Here is a 21,189-nt window from a genome sequence, read left to right on the forward strand (position 1 = left end):
TGAGATGGTATTAAAACCTTTGAATACTACTACAAGAGCTTGCCAGGAAAACCCTTGAGAAAATTTGTAGTTCTGGATTAATTGCAGGGTTTGCTTAGAATGGAGTAAATAATACATGAACCACACATTGAATTATGAGAATTAAATGAAACACTGAATTAATTTTGTAGGCTCACTTCCTTTCTAGCACTTTAAAAGAGACAGAAGTTCTGTGGGGATAAAAAGTTGCAATAAGACCATTGGAATGTATTGATATCAGGAGGCCCACTGATGATCTCAAGACAAGCTGTGCTGCTGGCATTCCGTGATTTCACTTTCAGTTTCACTTTAAAAATGCCTTGGATTTTAAAAGGCTCCAGTGATGTTTACATTTTGTTAGAAGATATATTGGTAATTTTCATTACTCATCTGTAAAACAGCTTAGAGGTCTGTAGATGAAAATCATTGCTGAGTTGTAGTTGTGATTAATGGACTTGAGTCCTTTCTTGCAACTTTTATGTGTAGATCACAGGAATCATATTATAGTGGTGCTTTGCTCAGAAGTTTTGCTCAGTTTTGCTTTATTTTTATTAGGATTTATGCTTGGATATGGGAAGTGTTCTGGTTTTGAGGCTTTTTTCTGTCCTTTTGGTCATGTTATAGGCGTTGTGCAATCTGTCAGAGTTATTAAACCTTTACCTTGTGTGACTTTCCCACAATGGCATTAGAGAACAGCCAAAAGAAAATTTAAGATCAATATGCAAATGAAATGTTAGAATTTGCAGTTAACTGTTCCTGTCTTAACTATTAAAGTCTAAAGTTGTTCAGTAACTGGGCTGTAAAGATGTAAACAGTACAGTGAACCATTTGAAAATGCTTCTTTTGTGTTACTGTTAAATACAGACTGGAAGGTAGTTTTATTTGGACTCTCTAAAAAAGACTTTTTCCTTAAGGATGCTAGGTTTTCATTCCCAGATAATATTCAAAAGCTTATTTTTTTATTGTCATCATCTTTATAAAGGTTTTGCTGGCCAGAGCCTTTCAGGAAAAAAAAAAAAATCACTATTCTGACACTGGAGTGGAGAAGTCCTGTGTTCAGAAAAAGAACCAAAAAATTATATATTTTGACTTAGGTTTTTTTCATTTTAAAGAAAATTTGTATTCACTGTTCAATTAAGTGTCTTGTAATATTGCAAGGGAGCAAGGGGAACATCATTTTCCTTTCTGAAATGATTATATTTCACTGTATACAAGTTGTATGGCATGCTAGCCATTCTGGGCATGTGGTGTTCATATAAAGGTACATGTGCTGGCTGGTTGTAGAAGAGCTTAAAGAATTAAATCATTCACCAAGCTTTATAAAGAAAATGGCATATCATAGCTTGAGCCTACTGCTCTTTGGTTGTCTTTCTTCAGCATGATCCAGTTTACCTTTTCTTACTCACTCTGTAACACAGGCTGATACGTGCTAATGCAGCAGTTCAAGAACTCAATAGGTGCAGCATGTAAAACCATTTCATCAAAGACTATAAAGTGGTTTTAGATGTATCAGTGCTCATTTTACTTGTTTCTATCAATATTTTCTCTCCTGCACTTAAACAGGAGTGCAGGAGAAACTACTCCCTGTGCTGGTGATGCTGCAGCCTCTTGAGTTTGCATGTTCTTTCTGTTCTTAAAGATCAAATAAAGCCCTTGCAAAATAATGGTAACCTTTGCTTCACGAGTGCCTTTGAGAAATTGATTTATATGACTCTGTATTTTAATTTAGGCATAAGGTTTAGTAACTTGAATCTTATAAAAGTCTGCATAAATGCTACAGTGTAAAATTATGTCCTTCGTGTTACTGTGTCTACTAATGCTTATTCATAATGTTAAAATCTGAAAAGTTGTGGATTAAAGTGTAAAACAAAAGACCTTTTGAACAAACAATAGAGACTGTATGTCAAGTCTTGAAATAAGCCCTTTTTAAAACTGTGTTTTAACTTTTTCTACAGAGCACACCTGCAACGTCAATACCAACAGTGCAAGTACAGGGCCAGCAGATCAATTTGCAGCCTCCTTCATACACTGCAGCAAGTCAGCATGCAGAGCAAATGAAAAAACCTGGACAGAACTTCATGTGTCTGTGGCAATCTTGTAAAAAGTAAATGGCTCCTTTATTTGACTGCTTTTTACTAATATGTAACAGATGTTTGTATATAGAAGGTGATTCTGCAAGTTCTATCCCTCCGGTTTCCTTAAGTTACCTTATCCTTTGTCAGTGGGGAAAAGAGAAAGTTAAAAGTATTGAGGAAACTGAAGCTGAGATGGGGGAGTGCAAGACATTTAACTGCTTTCACTTATACTTCAGAGCATAAAATTAGCATTATATGGCTTTTTTCTATTGATTCTTCAGTAATAAATAAAATATTGTCACGTAGTTAAGTTAAAAAAACCCCAACTTCCACTTCTTGAGCTTGTTCTCCACACTGCAAATACAAAAATAATTACTGTTCTCCAGTTACAAATCCTGTCTTGACCTTTTCTTGTGATTCCAGCTTGTAATGTGTCTTGTGCTTCCAGTTTTGCAAGAGCAGGGTGTTGCATTTCCATGTCCTGGTCAAAGTCTTATTTGGATTATGACTAGTTTAAGAAATCCTGATACCATTTGTTTGCCACAGGACTCCATTGTGATAAAAGGAATTCAGCCTTAAGACCATTGAGAATGATTGGACTTGTTGTTGTCCTTCAAAAGAAGAGGTGTAAGCTAACAGAATTTTTGGATTTTAGGCTTATAAAAAACATGATAGTACCCTTGTTATCAGTGTATATATATATATATATATAATCTTGACATTGATTTTAAAATAACATGGGTTTGTGAATATGGTAGTTTTCAGTGAAGGGTACAGGTTGCTGAAACAAAGGCAGTTGTCAAATATCCACTTTGAAAACAGGGAGACAGATTTTACAATGTATAGAACATGTGTGGGAAAGAGTGAGATACTTCATTGTAGGACAAAACAAAAGGAACATAAAGACAAGCTGATTTGGCAGAAGGGTAGTGTGTAGACATTCAGGAAGCTGGGGTGAAATGAGGGAGAAGTTTGTAGATTTGGGAGCACTGGCTAAAATGAAAAATTTGAACAGAATTAGAGGAATACTGAAGGACAATTAATTAGTAGACCCCCTGAAGCTGTAATTTCTGTTTCTTTCATTCCTTACAAACATAATTCAAAGATCATTAAATTGATGCAAGAGGTGCAGATTTTAGATAAGAGTGCTACTGTAGAGATCTGAAGCTTTTTAAAGTAGTGCCCTGTTTATACCTTAAAAATGATTTATTTTTTTTTAATATTTTATTTCCTTTGGTAGGTGACACTTCTCTATGTAAGAAATAGATGTAAGGCTTTTCTTGCTTCTTACTTTACTCCTTTACTCCTTTACTCTGCTGGCTGCACAACAAACACCTGTGTTTGTATAAGAGTGGGTTGTGCTGAGGTGGAGATGAAAAGCTGGGGCATGTTCTTAGCAGAAGCCTCACAAATTTATACCCTCCTGTAAAGTTTGCTGAGCTACAGTTTTGAAGCATGAGTTAATTGCCAACTTTCTTCTATGTCTAAAGTTATGTAGGATGAAGTGTGTAGAGTCAGTAGGACAACTAACAATGGAGCAAGCTAATGTCAGATGTGAAGTAGGTTGTGGATAGGTGCTGACGAATTTTGGGGCAGGAACAAACAATACAATTGTGATTACCTTACATTATTAGTCTTTTTGTAAGCCTGTCTTAAAATATTATTCCAGTAAGTTTTCTTGTGGCTGAAGTGAAGGGCAATGAGGCCCATATTTTACAGGTTGATCTCTGTGTTGAATTTCAAAGATCATGTATTATTTCTATTGCTTTAGTTTCTCCTGTCATTACTTAACTCTGCTGTTTTCTGTTCATGGTTAAGTTTCAGAGATTTTTGCATTGATAGATTGTAGTCCATGTGACACATAGCTCTTGTTCCTATGCTGTCTCTCACTTTTAAAATATTTCTTTCAGTTCCAGCCTAAAAACAGCTTAGACACTTTTCCCACTCAGTGTTCTCTGTGGTAAAAAGACAGCCAAAATGATTAGTTAGCATCTTTCTCAAATGCATATTGTTTATTCATATTGTCTAGTCATATTCATAGAAAGTCCTGATTAAAAACAGGAGTATAAAATCTTCTGTAGGTTTCCTGCTTCTAATAGGCAAAAAGCAAAATCTGGAATTGCCACACCTTATGGTAAAATTTATTTATAGCTCTGAATCTTACCTGGTTTTATTGAGTAGTTTAAGGAGGAGGCAAGAAGATCCTTTTCAGAGTGCTGTTCAGTGGATGTGAACTTCATGTTCACTACTTAGTTTTGAAGCCGAAAAAGGCCAAACAAAACTGTTTAGAGACAGAGTTTGAGTCTTTAAACAGTAAAGGTATTTATTTTCGGATCCGGGGAACCCCCAGCTTGCGCCGGACAAAGAGTTCCAAGGGTTAAGGGAAAAGGGGTTAGGGTATTTATACAGTAAAAGGGGAGGTTACAACAATACTACATTCTTAGTTCTTGCTGACTTCATTAGGTTGTTACAAAGCAATACTGTTACAAGACCCCAGCCATAATTTCTTCTTATCCGTTGGTGATGATATCTTTATAGTCTTCTTGTGCGGATGTTCACATCCTTTAGTGTCCAGCTGGCCTTGGCAGTACCTTGCTTTTAGAACAAGACTTGTTTTAAGAAAAGAGTTACAGAAGAAAAGACTTACACTTTAATTATTTGCTAGCTAGAAATTAATCCCGCTAGGACCTTGTATTGGTTACATTGTTCTAGTAGAAAAATGACATGTCTCAGCTGCTGTGTATGGGAAAGTGAAATGTCTCGGCTGCTTTGTTAGCTTCTTTCCCTGAATTATTAGTAGTTATGAACACAAATTCATTAGCATATATTACAAGTCTTAATTTTCATTAAGTAATTCACATAAACAGTTTGGCCTGATCCACTCTCTTCTTCATTCCCCCCTTTCCTTAGAACTTACGAAATCATTCGTCAAGTTCCAAGGGAAGGTTCTCACGCCTTTGAATCATTGTCCACAGTACTCGGATCTTTTTGACTATATCATTCAATTTGTAGTATAGCCACACATTGAAGAATGATGGTGAGCACGTAGGCCTCGATCTGCTCACCTTGTGAGTAAGTAAAATTTACAAGTTGCCACCAAGCCTGATGATTGTTCTCGAATGGGGTCGTAGAGCTATCTCTCGCTATCATTTCTTTTATCTCTTGGGGTAGTATTCCAGATGTTCCTTCCCTCAGAATTCCTGCAGCTACTGTTTGTACCCACTGCTGTGTTTGAGTGCACTGAATAGCGAGTGCAGTCTCTCTGTTTGCATCACCAGTGTACTCTGCAAGCTTAAAGAGGTCTTCAGTGGTGTGATTAGCCACTAGGGTTAGTAATTTAGTTGCTAGTGACTGGGTTTCTGCTAGATTAAGTATGGATGAGCTTAAAGGCACTTTAAGTTCTCCAAGATGGGAAGTGATGGCACTTAATTTGTTTACCAATACTTCTTGGTCTATTGTGTTCAGTACCCCTAGTCCAGTGCCAAACCATCCGGTGACATCTCGTTGCACACGCCTAGGATGTGATCTGGTAGCCAACCACGCCTTCCAGCCTTTAAGGCTCTGCTGGATATAGGGCTGGCATTCCTGTCGGAGCTGAGTAATGTTTGTTTGGATATTTACTTGAATCTTCTTCAAGGAATATGTAGGATCTAACAACAACTTTAACTCATTTATATGTTCTGTTGCAGCTTGGAAGAGGAGTCTTTACAGTCTTTTTACTAGGTACCTTAGCATTAGGACGCTCAGTGAGTTTTATAAGAAAGTGATCGGAGGCAGCCCCGTACTTGCTGGACCATAAACACGTGGCTGTGATTGGATGTTCAGTATTACCTTTACTTCACACTGAGCTTCGTATCTTTCCTTTTCTTTGTCCCCTTCCCAGGTGCAAGAGGCTGGTGCCTTCCTTCTGACCCATATCCCGGGTCCCAGGTTATGTGTTAGTGACACAGGTCTCAAAGGTTTCACGGTTAGTTTGATTAGTTCACCTTCCTGTCTTTTCACGTTATTACTCTTGCACCCTATCTGGATTTCATCCCCTTCTTCCCCTGTTAAGGAATCTAATTGGCCTTTGCTTTGACTCCAGTCTTTTTGCTCATACAGCTGGTTGTTACGTAGCACATGAATGTTCAGGCCAGACTCGGGGTGTAATGCCACGCGTGGTGTACCAACCCATGGTATTGCCTTAACTATTCGTGCCCGAGCAATGTTTTGTGATAAGGTCATACTTATCCAGAGTCCAAGCATCAACACTAAAGGTTGCCAGTCCATAGTGTTGAGCTTCTTCAGGAATCTTCAGGAGTCTTCTTGGCAATGTTCAGGGGCCCTCTTGACCCGGGAGTAGTGGATCCAGGTGGGTCGCTCCTTAATTCGGACTGCAGTGAAGGTGGTGAGCAATACTTGAAAGGGTCCTTCCCATTTCTCTTGCAGAGGTTTCCCTAAAAGATTCTGAACATATACCCAATCACCAGGATTAAAAGGATGCAGTTTACAATCTGGCTGCTTAGGTTGGTGATCCATCACCACTGTGGCATTTTTATCAAAGTGTTTCCCCACAGCTATAACATAATCATACACATATTGATTACCTATTTGATCTACAGCCTCACTATTTACAGTTTGCATTGCATAAGGTCTCCCATATAAAATTTCATATGGACTCAGTTTTTCTTTTGACCGGGGCTTCACCCTTAGTCTGATTAGAGCAATAGGTAAGGCTTGGTACCAGTGCAAGTTAGTTTCCTGGCATATTTTTGCAATTTGTTGTTTAATAAGATGATTCATCTTTTCTACTTGCCCACTAGCTTGCGGTCTATAGGGCGTGTGCAATTGCCATTTGATTTGCAGTGCCTTACTTATTGCTCGTACAATTTTAGCACAAAAGTGCGAGCCTCTGTCCGAGGAGATGCTCCTGGGCACCCCAAACCTCGGAATGATTTCATTAAACAAGACTTTTGTCACTTCCCTTTCTTTGTTTGTTCTGCATGGGAACGCTTCAGGCCACCCAGAAAATGTATCAGTCAAAACCAAGAGGTACTTATACCCCCCTTTCCTTGGGAGTTCAGAGAAATCAATCTGCCACACTTCCCCTGGGAATTTTCCTCTAGCAATTACTCCCTGGTGAACCTTTGTTCCCGTGTTTGGATTATTTTTCAAACAGCGCTCACATTGGGATGTAACCTGTTTTACTGCTGTGAATAGCTTTGGCCCTGCTATTCTTACTTTTAAATACTGATAAAGAGGATCTAATCCCCAGTGGGCCTTGTCATGTTCTGTTTTTACAAATTGCCATACTGATTTCTCTGGCAGTACCAGTTGTCCTGTTTCTAGCTGACCCCATCCATTATCTAACAGTTTACCTTTGTTCCTTTGCATCCACTTATGGTCTGATTCCTGGTACTCTGGTTGGAAATTAGTGTCTAATTCTTCTGGTACCAGGGCCAATACTAAATCATTGGATCTTGTAGCAGCGAGTTTAGCTTCTGCATCTGCTGCTCTATTACCTATTTCTGGAACGGTGTTACCTTTCAGGTGCCCCTTGCAATGCATTATGGCCACTTGGGTTGGGAGCTGAACAGCCTCCAGCAACTGTAGGATTTCTGCTGCATATTTTATGGGTCTTCCCTGGGCAGTCAGCAGTCCTCTCTCCTTCCAGATCGCTCCATGGGCATGCACGACAGAGAAAGCATACTTAGAGTCCGTCCATATATTAATCCTTTTCCCTTTTGCCAGCTCGAGGGCTCGGGTAAGAGCTATGAGTTCGGCCTTCTGTGCTGAAGTTCCCACAGGCAAGGGATTTGATTCGATTACCTGCTCTGTTGTAGTTACTGCGTAGCCAGCCATCCTTACTCCCTGTTTTACGAAGCTGCTGCCATCCGAGAACCAGTCGTCTGCCCCTTCGAGTGGCTCCTCTTTGAGATCCGGACGGCTGGAATACACAGCCTCGATGGTTTCCAGACAGTCATGCTCAATTGGCTCTGCTGACACTCTTCCTTCTAGGAATGATGCTGGGTTGACAACATTAGTCACTTGAATATTTATGTCATCTGATTCTACTAAAATTGCCTGGTACTTCAGGAACCGAGAAGGTGACAGCCAATGGCCACCTTTCTGTTCCAGTACTGCTGATACAGTGTGGGACACCAATACAGTCATTCTCTGGCCCATAGTAAATTTTCTGGCCTCTTCTATGTTTATGATTACTGCTGCCACTGCCTTCAGGCATGTGGGCCATCCTTTACTTACTTCATCTAGTTGCTTAGAGAAGTAAGCCACAGCCCTTTTGTATGGTCCCAATTGTTGAGCTAGGACTCCCAGGGCCATTCCCTGGCGCTCATGTGAGAACAGCCAAAATGGTTTTGTTACATCGGGCAGGCCTAATGCCGGGGCTTTCATTAGTTCCTGTTTCAGTCTTTTAAAGGCTGTTTCTGCCGCAGGAGTCCAGAGCAAAATATATTTAGACTCCTTCAGCAAATCATAGAGGGGTTTAGCAAGTATGCCGTACTGGTATATCCACAGACGACACCAACCTGTCACTCCCAGGAAGGCTCGCAGGTCTCTCACCGTTTCAGGCCTGGGCATCTGGCAGATGGCTTCTTTCCTCGCTGTTCCCAGAGATCGCTGTCCTCCAGAGATCTCGTATCCAAGGTAGACCACCTTTTCTTGCACCAGCTGTGCTTTCTGTTGGGAGACTCGATAACCATTTAAACCCAAGAAATTTAACAACGAGATTGTCCACTCCACACATTGTTCTTCTGTTTCAGTTGCTATCAGTAAGTCATCCACATATTGCAGGAGGGTGCCCTCTCCCTGTGGCCGTTCCCACTGTTCCAATTCTTTGGCCAATTGATTTCCAAATATTGTAGGACTATTTTTATAACCTTGAGGTAACACCGTCCAGGTTAATTGTGTTTTTCTCTGCTTCTAGTTTTGCCCTGTCTGTCTCAGCTTTAGCCTCTATCCTAGCTTTCTCTGCTTCTAGTTTTGCTGCTTCTAGTCTTGCTTTTTCTATTTCCGATTTTACTCTTTCCTCTAACTTTGCCATTTCTGCCTCCCTTTCCTTTTCCTTTCGCTCGGTCGCCCTTGTGTAATATGAATGGCTGGTTCCTTCTCCGGGATCATCTCTCAGGTTTTCGGTGTCTGCTCTATTCTCTTTCTTCTTCACCTTTTTCCTTGTCTCCTTTGGGGCTTTCTCTTCGTCTTTGTCTCCCCCCCTCAACTTTTGCAAAACACATTCCAATTTCTTTTTCTCCTCACTCTCCAACTCCTTTCTTTTCTCACTCTCCAACTCCTTTCTTTTATCACTTTCCAGCTCCTTTCTTGTCTCACTTTCCAGCTCCTTTCTTGTCTCACTTTCCAGCTCCTTTCTTGTCTCACTTTCCAGCTCTGTGGAGCTACTGCTGCTTTCACATCCTAGCACAAGAGGCTGATATTCTTGGAGGCTAATGGTACTTTCCGCATCACTGCTTTTTCCTTCAACTTAAGGCACCGTTTCCCTGCACTACAAGCATCACAACAGCGTTCCTTAACTTTGCTGTTCCTTTGATCCTGTTCTAGGGCTAAAACCAAGAGGTCTTGTGATACATTTACTCCACAATCCTTTTGCCATTCCAGCTTATCCCTTAAAGTGAGAAACATGTCTGCATATATCACTTCATCCCACTTTCCTCTTTTATTGAGAAACAACATAAGTTGTTGGATGGTATTATAATTTAAACTTCCCTCCGGTGGCCACTTTACCCCATCATTTAGTTTATACAGCGGCCACCAATCTCGACAGTATTTCACAAGTGTCTCTTTCCTTATATTTCCCCCCGGGATTTCACCAAATTCTTTCCAATGTTTTAAAATGCATCCCAAGGGGGTTTTAGCATCAATTTCCTTACTCTGTTCAGTCCCCATTATGCCTACTGGAGAGGTTACAACTGTGGGACCCTTTCTGGATTACCAAATTCTATTCAGATTTCAGCAACTTACAATGTCAACACCTTATTCAACTTATTCTAGTAGTCATGCACATCCAAATTCACACCAGTCGCTTCGTCCGTCTCTGGCCGGCCCCCTCGCGGGTGACACGGAACCGCAAATCGGGACTCCGCACTCGCTTCGCAATTAAATTGCGTCTCAGTCACTCACTTTCACACATCGAGATTCACACCAGTCGCTTCGTCCGTCTCTGGCCGGTCCCCTCGCGGGTGACACGGAAACGCAAATCGGGACTCCGCACTCGCTTCGCAATTAAATTGCGTCTCAGTCACTCACTTTCACACATCCAGATTCACACCAATCGCTTTCAGTCGGAACTCTGCACGGGTAAACTTTTACACCAAAACCTTACACGTTGCTTTACCACCTACGGTCACAAAATGCCGCTATAAACCTCGAATACCTGCTGGTGTTGTGGATGCCCCCGCGACCCCCCCCCCCAAAGATAAAGCTATAAAACTTCTCTTTGATGGGGACGCGTAATTACCCAACACACTTAATTCTCTTAAAGAGAGAATTAACACCAAACACTCAAAACACCTATATTACTCGCAAGTAATACAACATGATCATCAATCACCATATAATCATATGACCGGCAGCATTACCAAAACCCCTTTACCAACGCAATACAACACCGAGTGCATTTTCCCACTGCTGTGATCTTCAGTTCTCCTGGGGAATTGCACCCCGGAGAGGGACGAACTCAGCGCTAGACAGGACTCCAATCCGTCAGCCTGGGGGCGTCCCCCGCGTCCCTGTGAATCCTAAGAGCTCAAACCTCCTGGGGGACTCTAACCCCCTGGGGGACTCTAACCCCCTCTTTCCTAGAGGCCTCGAAACCCAAACAAATATATATAAATACCTTTTCAGTATGAGGAAGGTCTGGTGTCCATCGGCGCGTAGGAGCCAAGGGAGTAGGGGAGGCTTATCCGACAGAATTCGTCGGGGGGCCCCAAAAGCGTCCCCGGGCCCCCCTGGATCACGGCACGACGGAGTCCAGTCCTGCCGCGGTCGCCAAAAATGAAGCCGAAAAAGGCCAAACAAAACTGTTTAGAGACAGAGTTTGAGTCTTTAAACAGTAAAGGTATTTATTTTCGGATCCGGGGAACCCCCAGCTTGCGCCGGACAAAGAGTTCCAAGGGTTAAGGGAAAAGGGGTTAGGGTATTTATACAGTAAAAGGGGAGGTTACAACAATACTACATTCTTAGTTCTTGCTGACTTCATTAGGTTGTTACAAAGCAATACTGTTACAAGACCCCAGCCATAATTTCTTCTTATCCGTTGGTGATGATATCTTTATAGTCTTCTTGTGCGGATGTTCACATCCTTTAGTGTCCAGCTGGCCTTGGCAGTACCTTGCTTTTAGAACAAGACTTGTTTTAAGAAAAGAGTTACAGAAGAAAAGACTTACACTTTAATTATTTGCTAGCTAGAAATTAATCCCGCTAGGACCTTGTATTGGTTACATTGTTCTAGTAGAAAAATGACATGTCTCAGCTGCTGTGTATGGGAAAGTGAAATGTCTCGGCTGCTTTGTTAGCTTCTTTCCCTGAATTATTAGTAGTTATGAACACAAATTCATTAGCATATATTACAAGTCTTAATTTTCATTAAGTAATTCACATAAACAGTTTGGCCTGATCCACTCTCTTCTTCAGTTTCATTCATGACTGCTTAGCAGTTTTTTTCCCTAGGTATTAAGCAGATGGTTCATCACAGTAGCATAGCAGAACAGTGTTTATTTCTTGGTGTCCACAGTTAACAGGGAAGGGTGTGACAGGAGACAAATTTGATAGTCATATGCACCTGTTTCTTTATGCATGTTCTTTAATTTAATTTTCACAACATATCAGCATTAAGTTTCCCTCCCAAGATCTATTGCAAAAAGCACCTTCAAAAGCATTTTATTGAGAATTAAAATAAATGCAAATAAATAAAATAGCACATTCTTTTCCTGCCCACTAGCTTGGCTGCTGCAGTCAGCAGCCTTCCAGTGCTGTAGCTGTGGGTTCTGCTGTTTTGTTTTTTAGAGCTGAATTAGGAAACATTATTCCAAGATTTTGAAATAAAATGCAACAGATTTAGTAGTGTCTGAAGACCACAACCAGATCCAGCCTAATTATGCAAATAGTTGTAATGATTGGCCTCTCACAGATGTATTCAGGTGTAGTAACTGAAGTGGTGTCAGTCAGCACACTGCTTTGCATTGAGGATGTAACAGAAAGTAGGTGTTTTCCTTGGAAATTTGGCTGTCTGCAACTATTGCTAATTGTATTCAGCTTAATGTAAAGCCTGCTTTGTTCCACAGGTAGGCAGCTGTCTGCTCTTGAATTGCTTGGTATTTAAAAGTGAATTGGAAATGCTCTTGAATCTCCACTGCCTGTCAGATATTAGTTTAATGTTCCGTCCAGCAGCTGAACAGAACAATGGGAAATTAAGTGGGAAACAAGAGTCTGGACTCAACCAACCACGTTCCCACTACTCAAGCTTCTTTTTAGTACTGTGTTTAGGTGTTTCTAAAGTAAAATAGTTTTTCTCTGCAAAAAGTTAGTAAATTTGAATCTTTTTAGATCTTTAGTGATTGAAGTATAATACTGAATGTATTTACAGTGAGTGAGCCAACCTAGCTGAATTAGCTTATTTTTTTTAAAGCCTTGCTGTATTGAATAAAATGTTTTAAACTACCTCTTGGTAGTTTACTGATGCCATGTAATTTGTGTCATCCATGCCAGGAATCTTCATAAATAATTTTTTGCCAAGCTCATGTTTACATACAGACTTCCCCTGTTATTATGGAAAGACATCTGTCTGTCCCCTGGAATACCAACTTTTGCTTTTGAGCCAGTGTAGATCTAAAACATTTTATTTTCATTTCCTGCCATGGGCTATCTAGAACAACAGCAAGAGGCAGCTATTTCTCCTCCCAGCTTTCCTTCAGTAAGAGCTGACTGGCAAGCTGGATGGATGGCAAAGATGAATGGATGCCTTTTAAGGGAGCAGTATCTATTAATGCCTCTGCAGGAGGTAACTGCTGCATTTCAGGTGGTTATTGCAGTAGGATTCAGTTAATAAACAAGACTTGTCTCTGGGTGCAGTTAGCTCTTTTCACACCTCTCTGAAGGGTTGAGGTAAGGGTATCTGTGCACTGAGGCTTACATACTGATTGCAAGTATGTTTGCATCCTAGGCAATATTGAAATGAGCATTAGGCTGTGGAAGGAGGGGGCTGGATGGAAGCACCTGCTGACTTGCTGTGCATGCCCTGAAAGATCTGACTTGAACTTGTCCTTAAAGGACTGCTGTAGGTTGGAGATGTTGCTTCATCCATGCCTGCTGGCTGGAAGTCTCTGATTAAAGGTCATCTTCTTGGTGCTGTTCAGCCCAACAAGTTCAGTCAAATATGTTAACATAGATCCCATACTTGTTAGTTGAAAGTAAAATTCATGTGACCTGGAGTGACTGGGGTGGGTGCCTGTGTTCCCTCCTCAGGGAGACTGCTGTGCCAGTGGCATCCATCCAGCAAGTGTGTGGGAACAGCTGGTGGTAATGACTTCCCAAATGGAGAAACCACATTCTAGACCTCTTCTGTCCAAGCCATAAGTGGGTGTTGATGAGCTGGGTTAGTTCTATCTAAATGTATTGCAAGCAGATAATACTTGTGTTTATTTTGGCTATTTTTGATCTGTTGAAGTAAGGGATGTAATTCGTAATTGAATACACTTGACATATGTTTTAAGGTGGATCTAGACTAAGGAAAAAAACCTCACATTTTGAGTAACTCACTATTTATATTTAATATTGTTGTTTCTCCATTACCTTCTGATATATGTTAAATAATGCATCTTTTGTCTATATGACAATTTGAAAATGCAAATCCAGAAGAACTGTTGACTCATCAGTATTTTAAGGTGGTATTTACAGTGGTGAGTTTTTAAATGGAAGAAAGTTCTTGCTGGTCTGAACTCACACTAGGGTTATGTCACACCTGAGCTCTCACGAGATACATTAAAGAGAAAATACAAAATACGTTGTCAAGAAATTACAGGGCTTAGGACAACTTCGTGTTTCAGATTGATGCAGAAACACTTTATTTGCTGAAATACTTCATGTCCTGTGTTTTGGTGCTGTCTGAAGACAAAGTGCTTGTTCTGAGGTTTTAGGAAGTCATATAAAAATTGAAGTTTAAGTGAAGGTGTTAAAATGTCAATTATGTGACCCTTTTTTCAACTTCTATTTGCATCATGAAATGACATCTAGTAATTTTCCTAATACTTAGAATTCAGGCATTAAAGAGCACTGATTTTAGAATGGCCTCTTATCCCATCAGTTTTTACAAGCATGAGTGTGAATGGGAGGAATGGTGTGAATCTCTTTTTCCCAGTTAAAGTTTAAATAAGGTCGAGGTATGCTTGCCAAAAGAGAAGGAAAACCAGAAAATTAATACAGGAAACCCAACTTTTAAAGCTATTTATTACTCTGTTTTGGTTGCCTTGCGGAGAATGGATCTGTCGAAATTAACATGCATTATTTCTTTGGTAAAGTATAAGTAGAAAAATACAGGCATCATTCAACAAGATTTGGCAAAGCCACGTTGCCATTTATTGGGACTTCACTGGATATATGTATATGTACATGTTTTTCCATGATTTTTCACTTATCACTGGATGTTTTATTTCAGAAAAAGAGAAGTTTAGCCTATCACAGGTTTACGGTTGTGGTATTTGTGCTTAACCATTAACTGGAAAAAACAACCCAACCTTAATTTCTCCTCATTCTATTTTTTTCAGGTGGTTTCAAACACCATCACAAGTTTTCTATCATGCAGCAACTGAACATGGAGGAAAAGATGTCTACCCGGGGCAGTGCTTATGGGAGGGATGTGAACCTTTCCAGAGGCAGAGGTTTTCCTTCATCACCCATTTACAGGTGCAGATTTTCTTTCACATATTACTTCAGAAAAGAATAGGAATTCCATAGTAAATTTTCACACACCTTTCTTACTGCCTTTCTCTTTTCCCCAAACAGGATAAGCACTGTTCCAGAGATGCTTTGCTAGCAGGATTAAAACAAGATGAACATGGACAAGCAGGAAATCAGAAACCTCCCAACAAGTAAGAGAGCTGAGCCCCAGTAGCAGTTGTGAAAATAAGAGGATTACAAATTATTGGAATAATATGTCTATTTCTAGCTTGGTTTATTGGGTGAAACTCTGCATATGTAGAGTCTGTAACAGTAATCAGATTTGAGGTCCATTACAGTAAGACAAAATGGGCAAAAGAGAGACTAGATTCTGTTGTGGTTGGTTACCAGAAAAACAACTTAATTCTTTAAGGCATATGGTCAGTACTCTGTGATGAATGCTGTTCTCAACATATTCTTATGATTTTTCCCAACTGGTCAGCATTTTAGAACTTTTATGGTAACAGGAAAGTGCTTATAATCCAAATGGAAAGTTATTTGTTGCATATACTTCAGCCCTTTCATGCAGCTGAGATGGATTAACTTGTAACTTGCTGTATTCTTTCCAGGTTTGTGGTCTAAATTTGGGCTGATTTGGTCCAGGGACTCTTGTAATGAACTTCTCTTTAAACAAGCAAACAAGATAAATACCAGCTCCTCTGAGTCTTCTAATTTTGTGCTGCTACCTGGAATTAGCCTTGGCTCTCCTCTTTCCCAAAATGGTTTTAACCATCTGGAATTAATATTGTGGAGTGCAATCCCGTTGCTGTGGGGTTGTGGGGATGGTTATGTAAATATTGGAATTATTTAGGCTTCAGTTACTTGTATAAATGTATTAAGACTAGGTCTTTGTTAGTAACTGACTGGAATCTCTTTGTTGCAACCTGAAGATGTAATTACATGGTCTCAGGCAGATTTTTGCAGTCTGAACTGTGGCTACTTAAATTATTGCCAAGCTGCCAGAGGCAGCAGTGGAAGTTGGGTATGAAAGATGAGAAATTTCATTTGTGAGGCCTTTTATTCTTTTCTATAAACAAACACCCTAACATAGTTTTACAATTGTATTATGGTGTCTTGTTCCATTACACTGGACAACATTCATCTCTGAAAAACCACAAAATGAAGAATGATGCTAATGTAGCCTTAAATACTGGGTAAGTGGGAAGCATAGGGCTGATACTATCTACTAGTATGTTGTGATCTCAACTCTGCCTTTTCAAAAATGTTCTGTCACACAGATAACACATCCAGTAGCTCTGTGTTCTCAAAGGCCTCTTTAAAATTGGCACAGGTGCTCATATTAGAAAAAACCTTCCTACAGAACTTGTAAGGCAGAAATCCCTAATTAGGTCAGATTCAGAAAGCAGGAGTTTATGTGCATAACCAGTTCTCACAGAAATATTGAGACTGCCATATCACAAGGTGCTAAGGGTGTGGTTTCAGAATACAAGTTGAAATAAGAGCACTCCACTACTTAAAGTGTAGAGTATTCTGACTTTCCATGCCATCCCTTGTTCTCTTTTGTGGTTGTGCTCTGCTTACAGTGAGAGAACTAGTTTTAGTTTTTGTTTGATTTCATGGTAAATCAATTCTATTTTTTAAAAAAAGCTAATTGATAAAAAGTGAGTTTGCCAGATGAGTGGAATACACTTGCCTTGCAGTCCCTTGAACACCAGTAGAGGAGGTGGGCTGGAAACCTTTCTCTGTCAGCACTCAGGGCAGTGAATGCACTCAGCTGTTTTGTGAAATCATAGAGGTTCCCTGTCTGTTGCTTTTACTCTCTTCCCTCCTGTCTCCATTACTTCTCTTTTACCTTAAAAGAAATCAACAAACAGGAATGTTTTGATTATATGTAATGTGTAACCCACATAATCTTAGCACACAGTGCTGTTATGTTTGCACATCTGAAAATAGCATCTGGCTACATGAGGGAGACAAGACTTCATAATTTGCTTTCCAGAATCAGTGACTTGTCAAATGAAACCCTAACCTTGCTCCAAGAAGTCACCTCAAGCTGGCTTTACAGTCATGCCTGAAATCTGACTTACAACAAGGTTTTGCCTTAATACACTTTCTGCTGAGTCCAAGAAACTTCTCAGGTACATCAGCACACCACTGAGTCCATACAACTGAGCTCTCGTATGGACCTGAAACATCTTTAAAAAGCAGGTGCTGAGATGAAGCATGTATAAGCCATCAACTTTTTAGGCATTACTTTAGGCCAGCTTGCTTCACCTAGTTCCTCACCATGTAGTAAAACAGCACAATGCACATAGTGTGAGTATTGCTGGTGCTGGAAATAAAATCAGTGGAACAGTGAAACAAGTGCCCTTTCCCCTCATAATTCCCCTCATAATTTCTGTCTGTCATAACACCATCCATACCTGAAAAAATCTGTAGTGGCTTTTGCTAGAACCAGGTAGTCAAAGTCAAGCTGCATTACAAATTTGGTTGTATACCTTTAATTCTGTATCTCTTTGTTTTTAAAGTTGTATTATACTAACTCTTCCTCTTCTGGTTTTCAGAGATAGCTGAATATTGCATTCTGAAGGGTCAGGTAGCAGTAGCAATTAACTTGGTGTTGAGTGTAGCTTTCTGCATTTGAATCTTTTTGGATTCACATTACTTTCTTTCCTTGTTGCCACTGAAGCAAAGGTGGTAGCGTGAGCTACCAAAAATATTCTTCATGCACTGTGGGGAGTGGGACAGGAGATAACTTTAAATCACAAGGTGAATGGTATGGTTTGAAGTTAAGTTGATAATATAATTAAATAAATTGAAGAAATAAGAGAGATTCTTGAGAGAGATACTTGTCCACAGATACAAGTCAGTCTACTTGATGTCTCTGTAACTCTTCATGAACTATGTTGTTTCCAAAGTCAAAAAATAAGACAGTCCTTTTAATAACTTCCTAATTTATTGCAATTGTCGCTTTTTCAATGTTTCTAGAATCAAGTACTTCAGCTTTATAAAATTATGGTATGATAGCTGTCGAAGAGAGACATTCGGAACAGCTTCCATTGATGAATCCTTGTTCTTCTCAATATAAGGAAACCAAAAATGTTCCAGAAATTAAAAATGAAGATGATAATTCCTTTACTGTGGTACTCAGTCTCCTATACACAAATGTCATTGCCCAACAGTTCTTCAGTTCAGTCCCTGCCCGTCTCCCTTTACTCCATAAAGGTTTTCAAACTCTTATTTCCATTTAGGATTATGAGCTAATAGGGAGGAATCTGTTACTACTTAGTAATTTTCTGTTTTGTGGTTTAAAACCACTCATAGGAACCCTTCTTTAAACTTTACCTAGGTTGCCTTGTTGTTACAACTTCAGATTATGGAGAAAGTCTCTATGAGCAGACAGTCCAAGTTTTATTCTTAGAATATTGCCTTACCTTTCTTTTAAAAAATTGGAACATTTGTTTTTGATTTTTGCTACATTTGCCAGTAAGTACTGCTTGCACTTCTACTAGGGTATGAAAAGATAGTTTTCACATTGCTACTGGAAAACTTTGCTTTGAAATCATAATATGAGTCTTACTCTTCAGGTGAAGTTGCATATTTATACATTCTAAACTCTAATTGTTTGAGTATTTTCAAAGTTTTGCATGAAATAGAGCTTTGACTGAGGTGTTAATACTGAAAACGGAGAATTTGCTTCTGCTATTTTTTTATTTGTAACAGCTTTATAAAATACCCTGCTTAATACATTAATCTCACTCTGAAAGCTGCAGTAACAGGTAATTGGTTTTACAAATATTTCATCTGATTTAAAAATTAGATGCTTTTTGTCTTAGATCATAACTTCAATCACGTTACTTTATATTACTTCTCACTAAGCACAGTTAATACATATTTTGTATTGTCTTAGTGTCTAATGGTCACAATGAGCTGTGTCAGGTTTTGAATAGCTATATTTTCAGGGCATTCTCTGGCCAAATCTCAGGTGACATTTGCATAGCTGCTATCACAGTTCCCGTTAAAGCCTTTCTGGTAACACATCCCTTTAAGTAGATTCACTTCAGGAAGTGGCTGTGTCATTAGTACAATATATTACTTTTCATCACAAATGTCAGGGGTGATGAGCAGCACTTCTTCAAGAGAAGTGTTTTTGCACATAAAGTAAAGCCCATGACACTTCTGGAGCCTTTGCAATAATTGCTTATCTCTGTGGAAACAAAAAGACAAAGTACATATCAGCACCAAATATTAATAGATCTTTGTGTGTTTGTTTAGATAAGTTAAAAATTGTCAAAATAAATTTTCAGAGTTGTTAATCTTCTAGAAAGTGGTGCAAAGCATATTTGTATTAACTCTTTATTTACTAACATAGGCAGCCAGCTGCAGGGGGTACTGCCTCTACTCCAAGACCACAGAAGGCCATTGTGAATCATCCGAGTGCTGCCCTAATGGCATTAAGGAGGGGATCCAGAAACCTTGTCTTCAGAGATTTCACAGTTAGTATTGTTTGACTCAAGTATTAGACATTAACTGTTGCTTGCTACTACAGGGCTTTTAATTATTTTTTTCTCTTCACTTTTGCAGGATGAAAAAGAGGGACCAATCACTAAACACATCCGATTAACAGCTGCCTTAATATTAAAAAATATTGGTAAATATTCAGAATGTGGTCGCAGGTAAGCATGGTATAATACCAGTGGGCAATGTTGTTTCTGCTCTTTTAAGTACCAAAGCATAGTAGGCTTTAGCCAGTCGTTATAGTAAATACATAGGCAGTACAGTTTGTCTGTCAGTTCTTCACTGTTTGGTTCCTCACACAAGTGCTCACCATCATCTCACCTAACACAGGGTTCATGATCCAGACCTTTTAAATGTGTTTGGTAAATTTGACAGGTTAAACTTTTGGAGGAAGTTGAAAGGGAGGCCTTTGCTGGGGTCTGTCCCTTTTCCTCCTGCCTCTCAAAAGTGCTTCTGCTGTAAGCAACTTCCCATTGGCAGGATCCCTTAAGCTGAGAAAGGGGTGAACATAGGAGTTTCCTTAGGCTGACACAGAGTTGCATTTCATAGTTGCTGCCTCCCTGTTGCATTCCACTCCAAACCTGGGTTAGCTGTAATAAATTACTCTGTCAGCTTTCTCTGACTTGTAGATCCTTCAGTAAGTTAACAGACCAAATACTGACTTCTGATACTAAGCAGGAAATGTTCTTTAGGATGCAGGAGGAGCAGTAGTAACTTACTGTGCCAGTAATCACTATGCATGCTGCTTCTGTGTTTTCCAAGAATTTACAAACCAAGTGTTTTCTTGGTTTTGTTTTGCATTGCTTCAGCTTCATCATAGTGGAAGTAATTGTTTCTAATAAGGATCTGTTAATTTTGTCTGTTCTTCAAAAGCCTTTCAATAGGGAGGAATTTCCTCATTGTATTTCTAAACAAAAGAGTTTTGATACTGGTTGTAGAAACCCTTCTGCCATCTTCAGCTACCTAATTGGGGGTTGTAATGAAGACAGAAACAAACTCTTCTTGGAGAGCATAGTAAAAGGGATGAGTGGAAATGAACAGCAAGGGAAGTACCAATTAGATATCTTGAGTTAAAAAAAAAGTAATCACAAGAGTTGATTGAATGTGAGAACAAGCTCCCCAAAGAGGGTGTGCAATCTCTAGCCTCTTGGATAATTAAAACCCAATATAATTTTAAGCAATGGAATCTAGTGAAGGAGTTGGCCCTGATTTGGGTAGGAGTTGGACCACACAGCTTCCAGAGATTCCTTGTTACCTGAATTAGTCTCATTTCAGTGTTCCCAGATTTAAGAAATCCTTGAAAATGAGATCTTTTAAGTATAATATCATTTTTGTAGCACTTTCCTAATGATCAATTCTGAGTATTCTTGTCTCTTCCAAGTGTTAAAAACCCACAAAAAGTTCCGTTAGGTGAAAAAATGGAATAGGTTTGCAATTGACTTTCCCATTAAAAGCATCCTTGAGTATTTTCCTCTGCCAAGTCCGTAGAGTGTTCCACATGTTGATAAAGTGTTTGTGGGGTTTTCTGTACTCTACTTCTGCTGTGCAGATGTTGTCACTGTGTTACTGAGGGGCTGGGATGGCTTGAATTTAGGTTTTGCAGTTTAAGTGCTCAGTTTCTTGCACAAGATGTGAGCAAGTAGGTGGTGAACAAAAGAAGACTCAGTCTCCC

General features: G+C 39.6%; 1 protein-coding gene across 1 annotated transcript in view; it reads left to right on the plus strand.

Annotated features, from left to right (window-relative positions):
* The window catches only part of ARID2 (AT-rich interaction domain 2), a 107,652-nt gene that overhangs the window by 84,016 nt on the left and 2,447 nt on the right, over window positions 1–21,189 (plus strand). Inside the window, exons 16-20 of the mRNA XM_030450569.1 lie at window positions 1,974–2,122; window positions 14,867–15,005; window positions 15,105–15,190; window positions 19,372–19,495; window positions 19,584–19,675. Coding sequence (XP_030306429.1) covers window positions 1,974–2,122; window positions 14,867–15,005; window positions 15,105–15,190; window positions 19,372–19,495; window positions 19,584–19,675 — 590 coding nt within the window. The remainder of the gene's footprint in view (window positions 1–1,973; window positions 2,123–14,866; window positions 15,006–15,104; window positions 15,191–19,371; window positions 19,496–19,583; window positions 19,676–21,189) is intronic.

The sequence above is a fragment of the Calypte anna genome, chromosome 1 (assembly GCF_003957555.1).
Source record: "Calypte anna isolate BGI_N300 chromosome 1, bCalAnn1_v1.p, whole genome shotgun sequence".
In the NCBI taxonomy this organism is placed as follows: domain Eukaryota; kingdom Metazoa; phylum Chordata; class Aves; order Apodiformes; family Trochilidae; genus Calypte; species Calypte anna.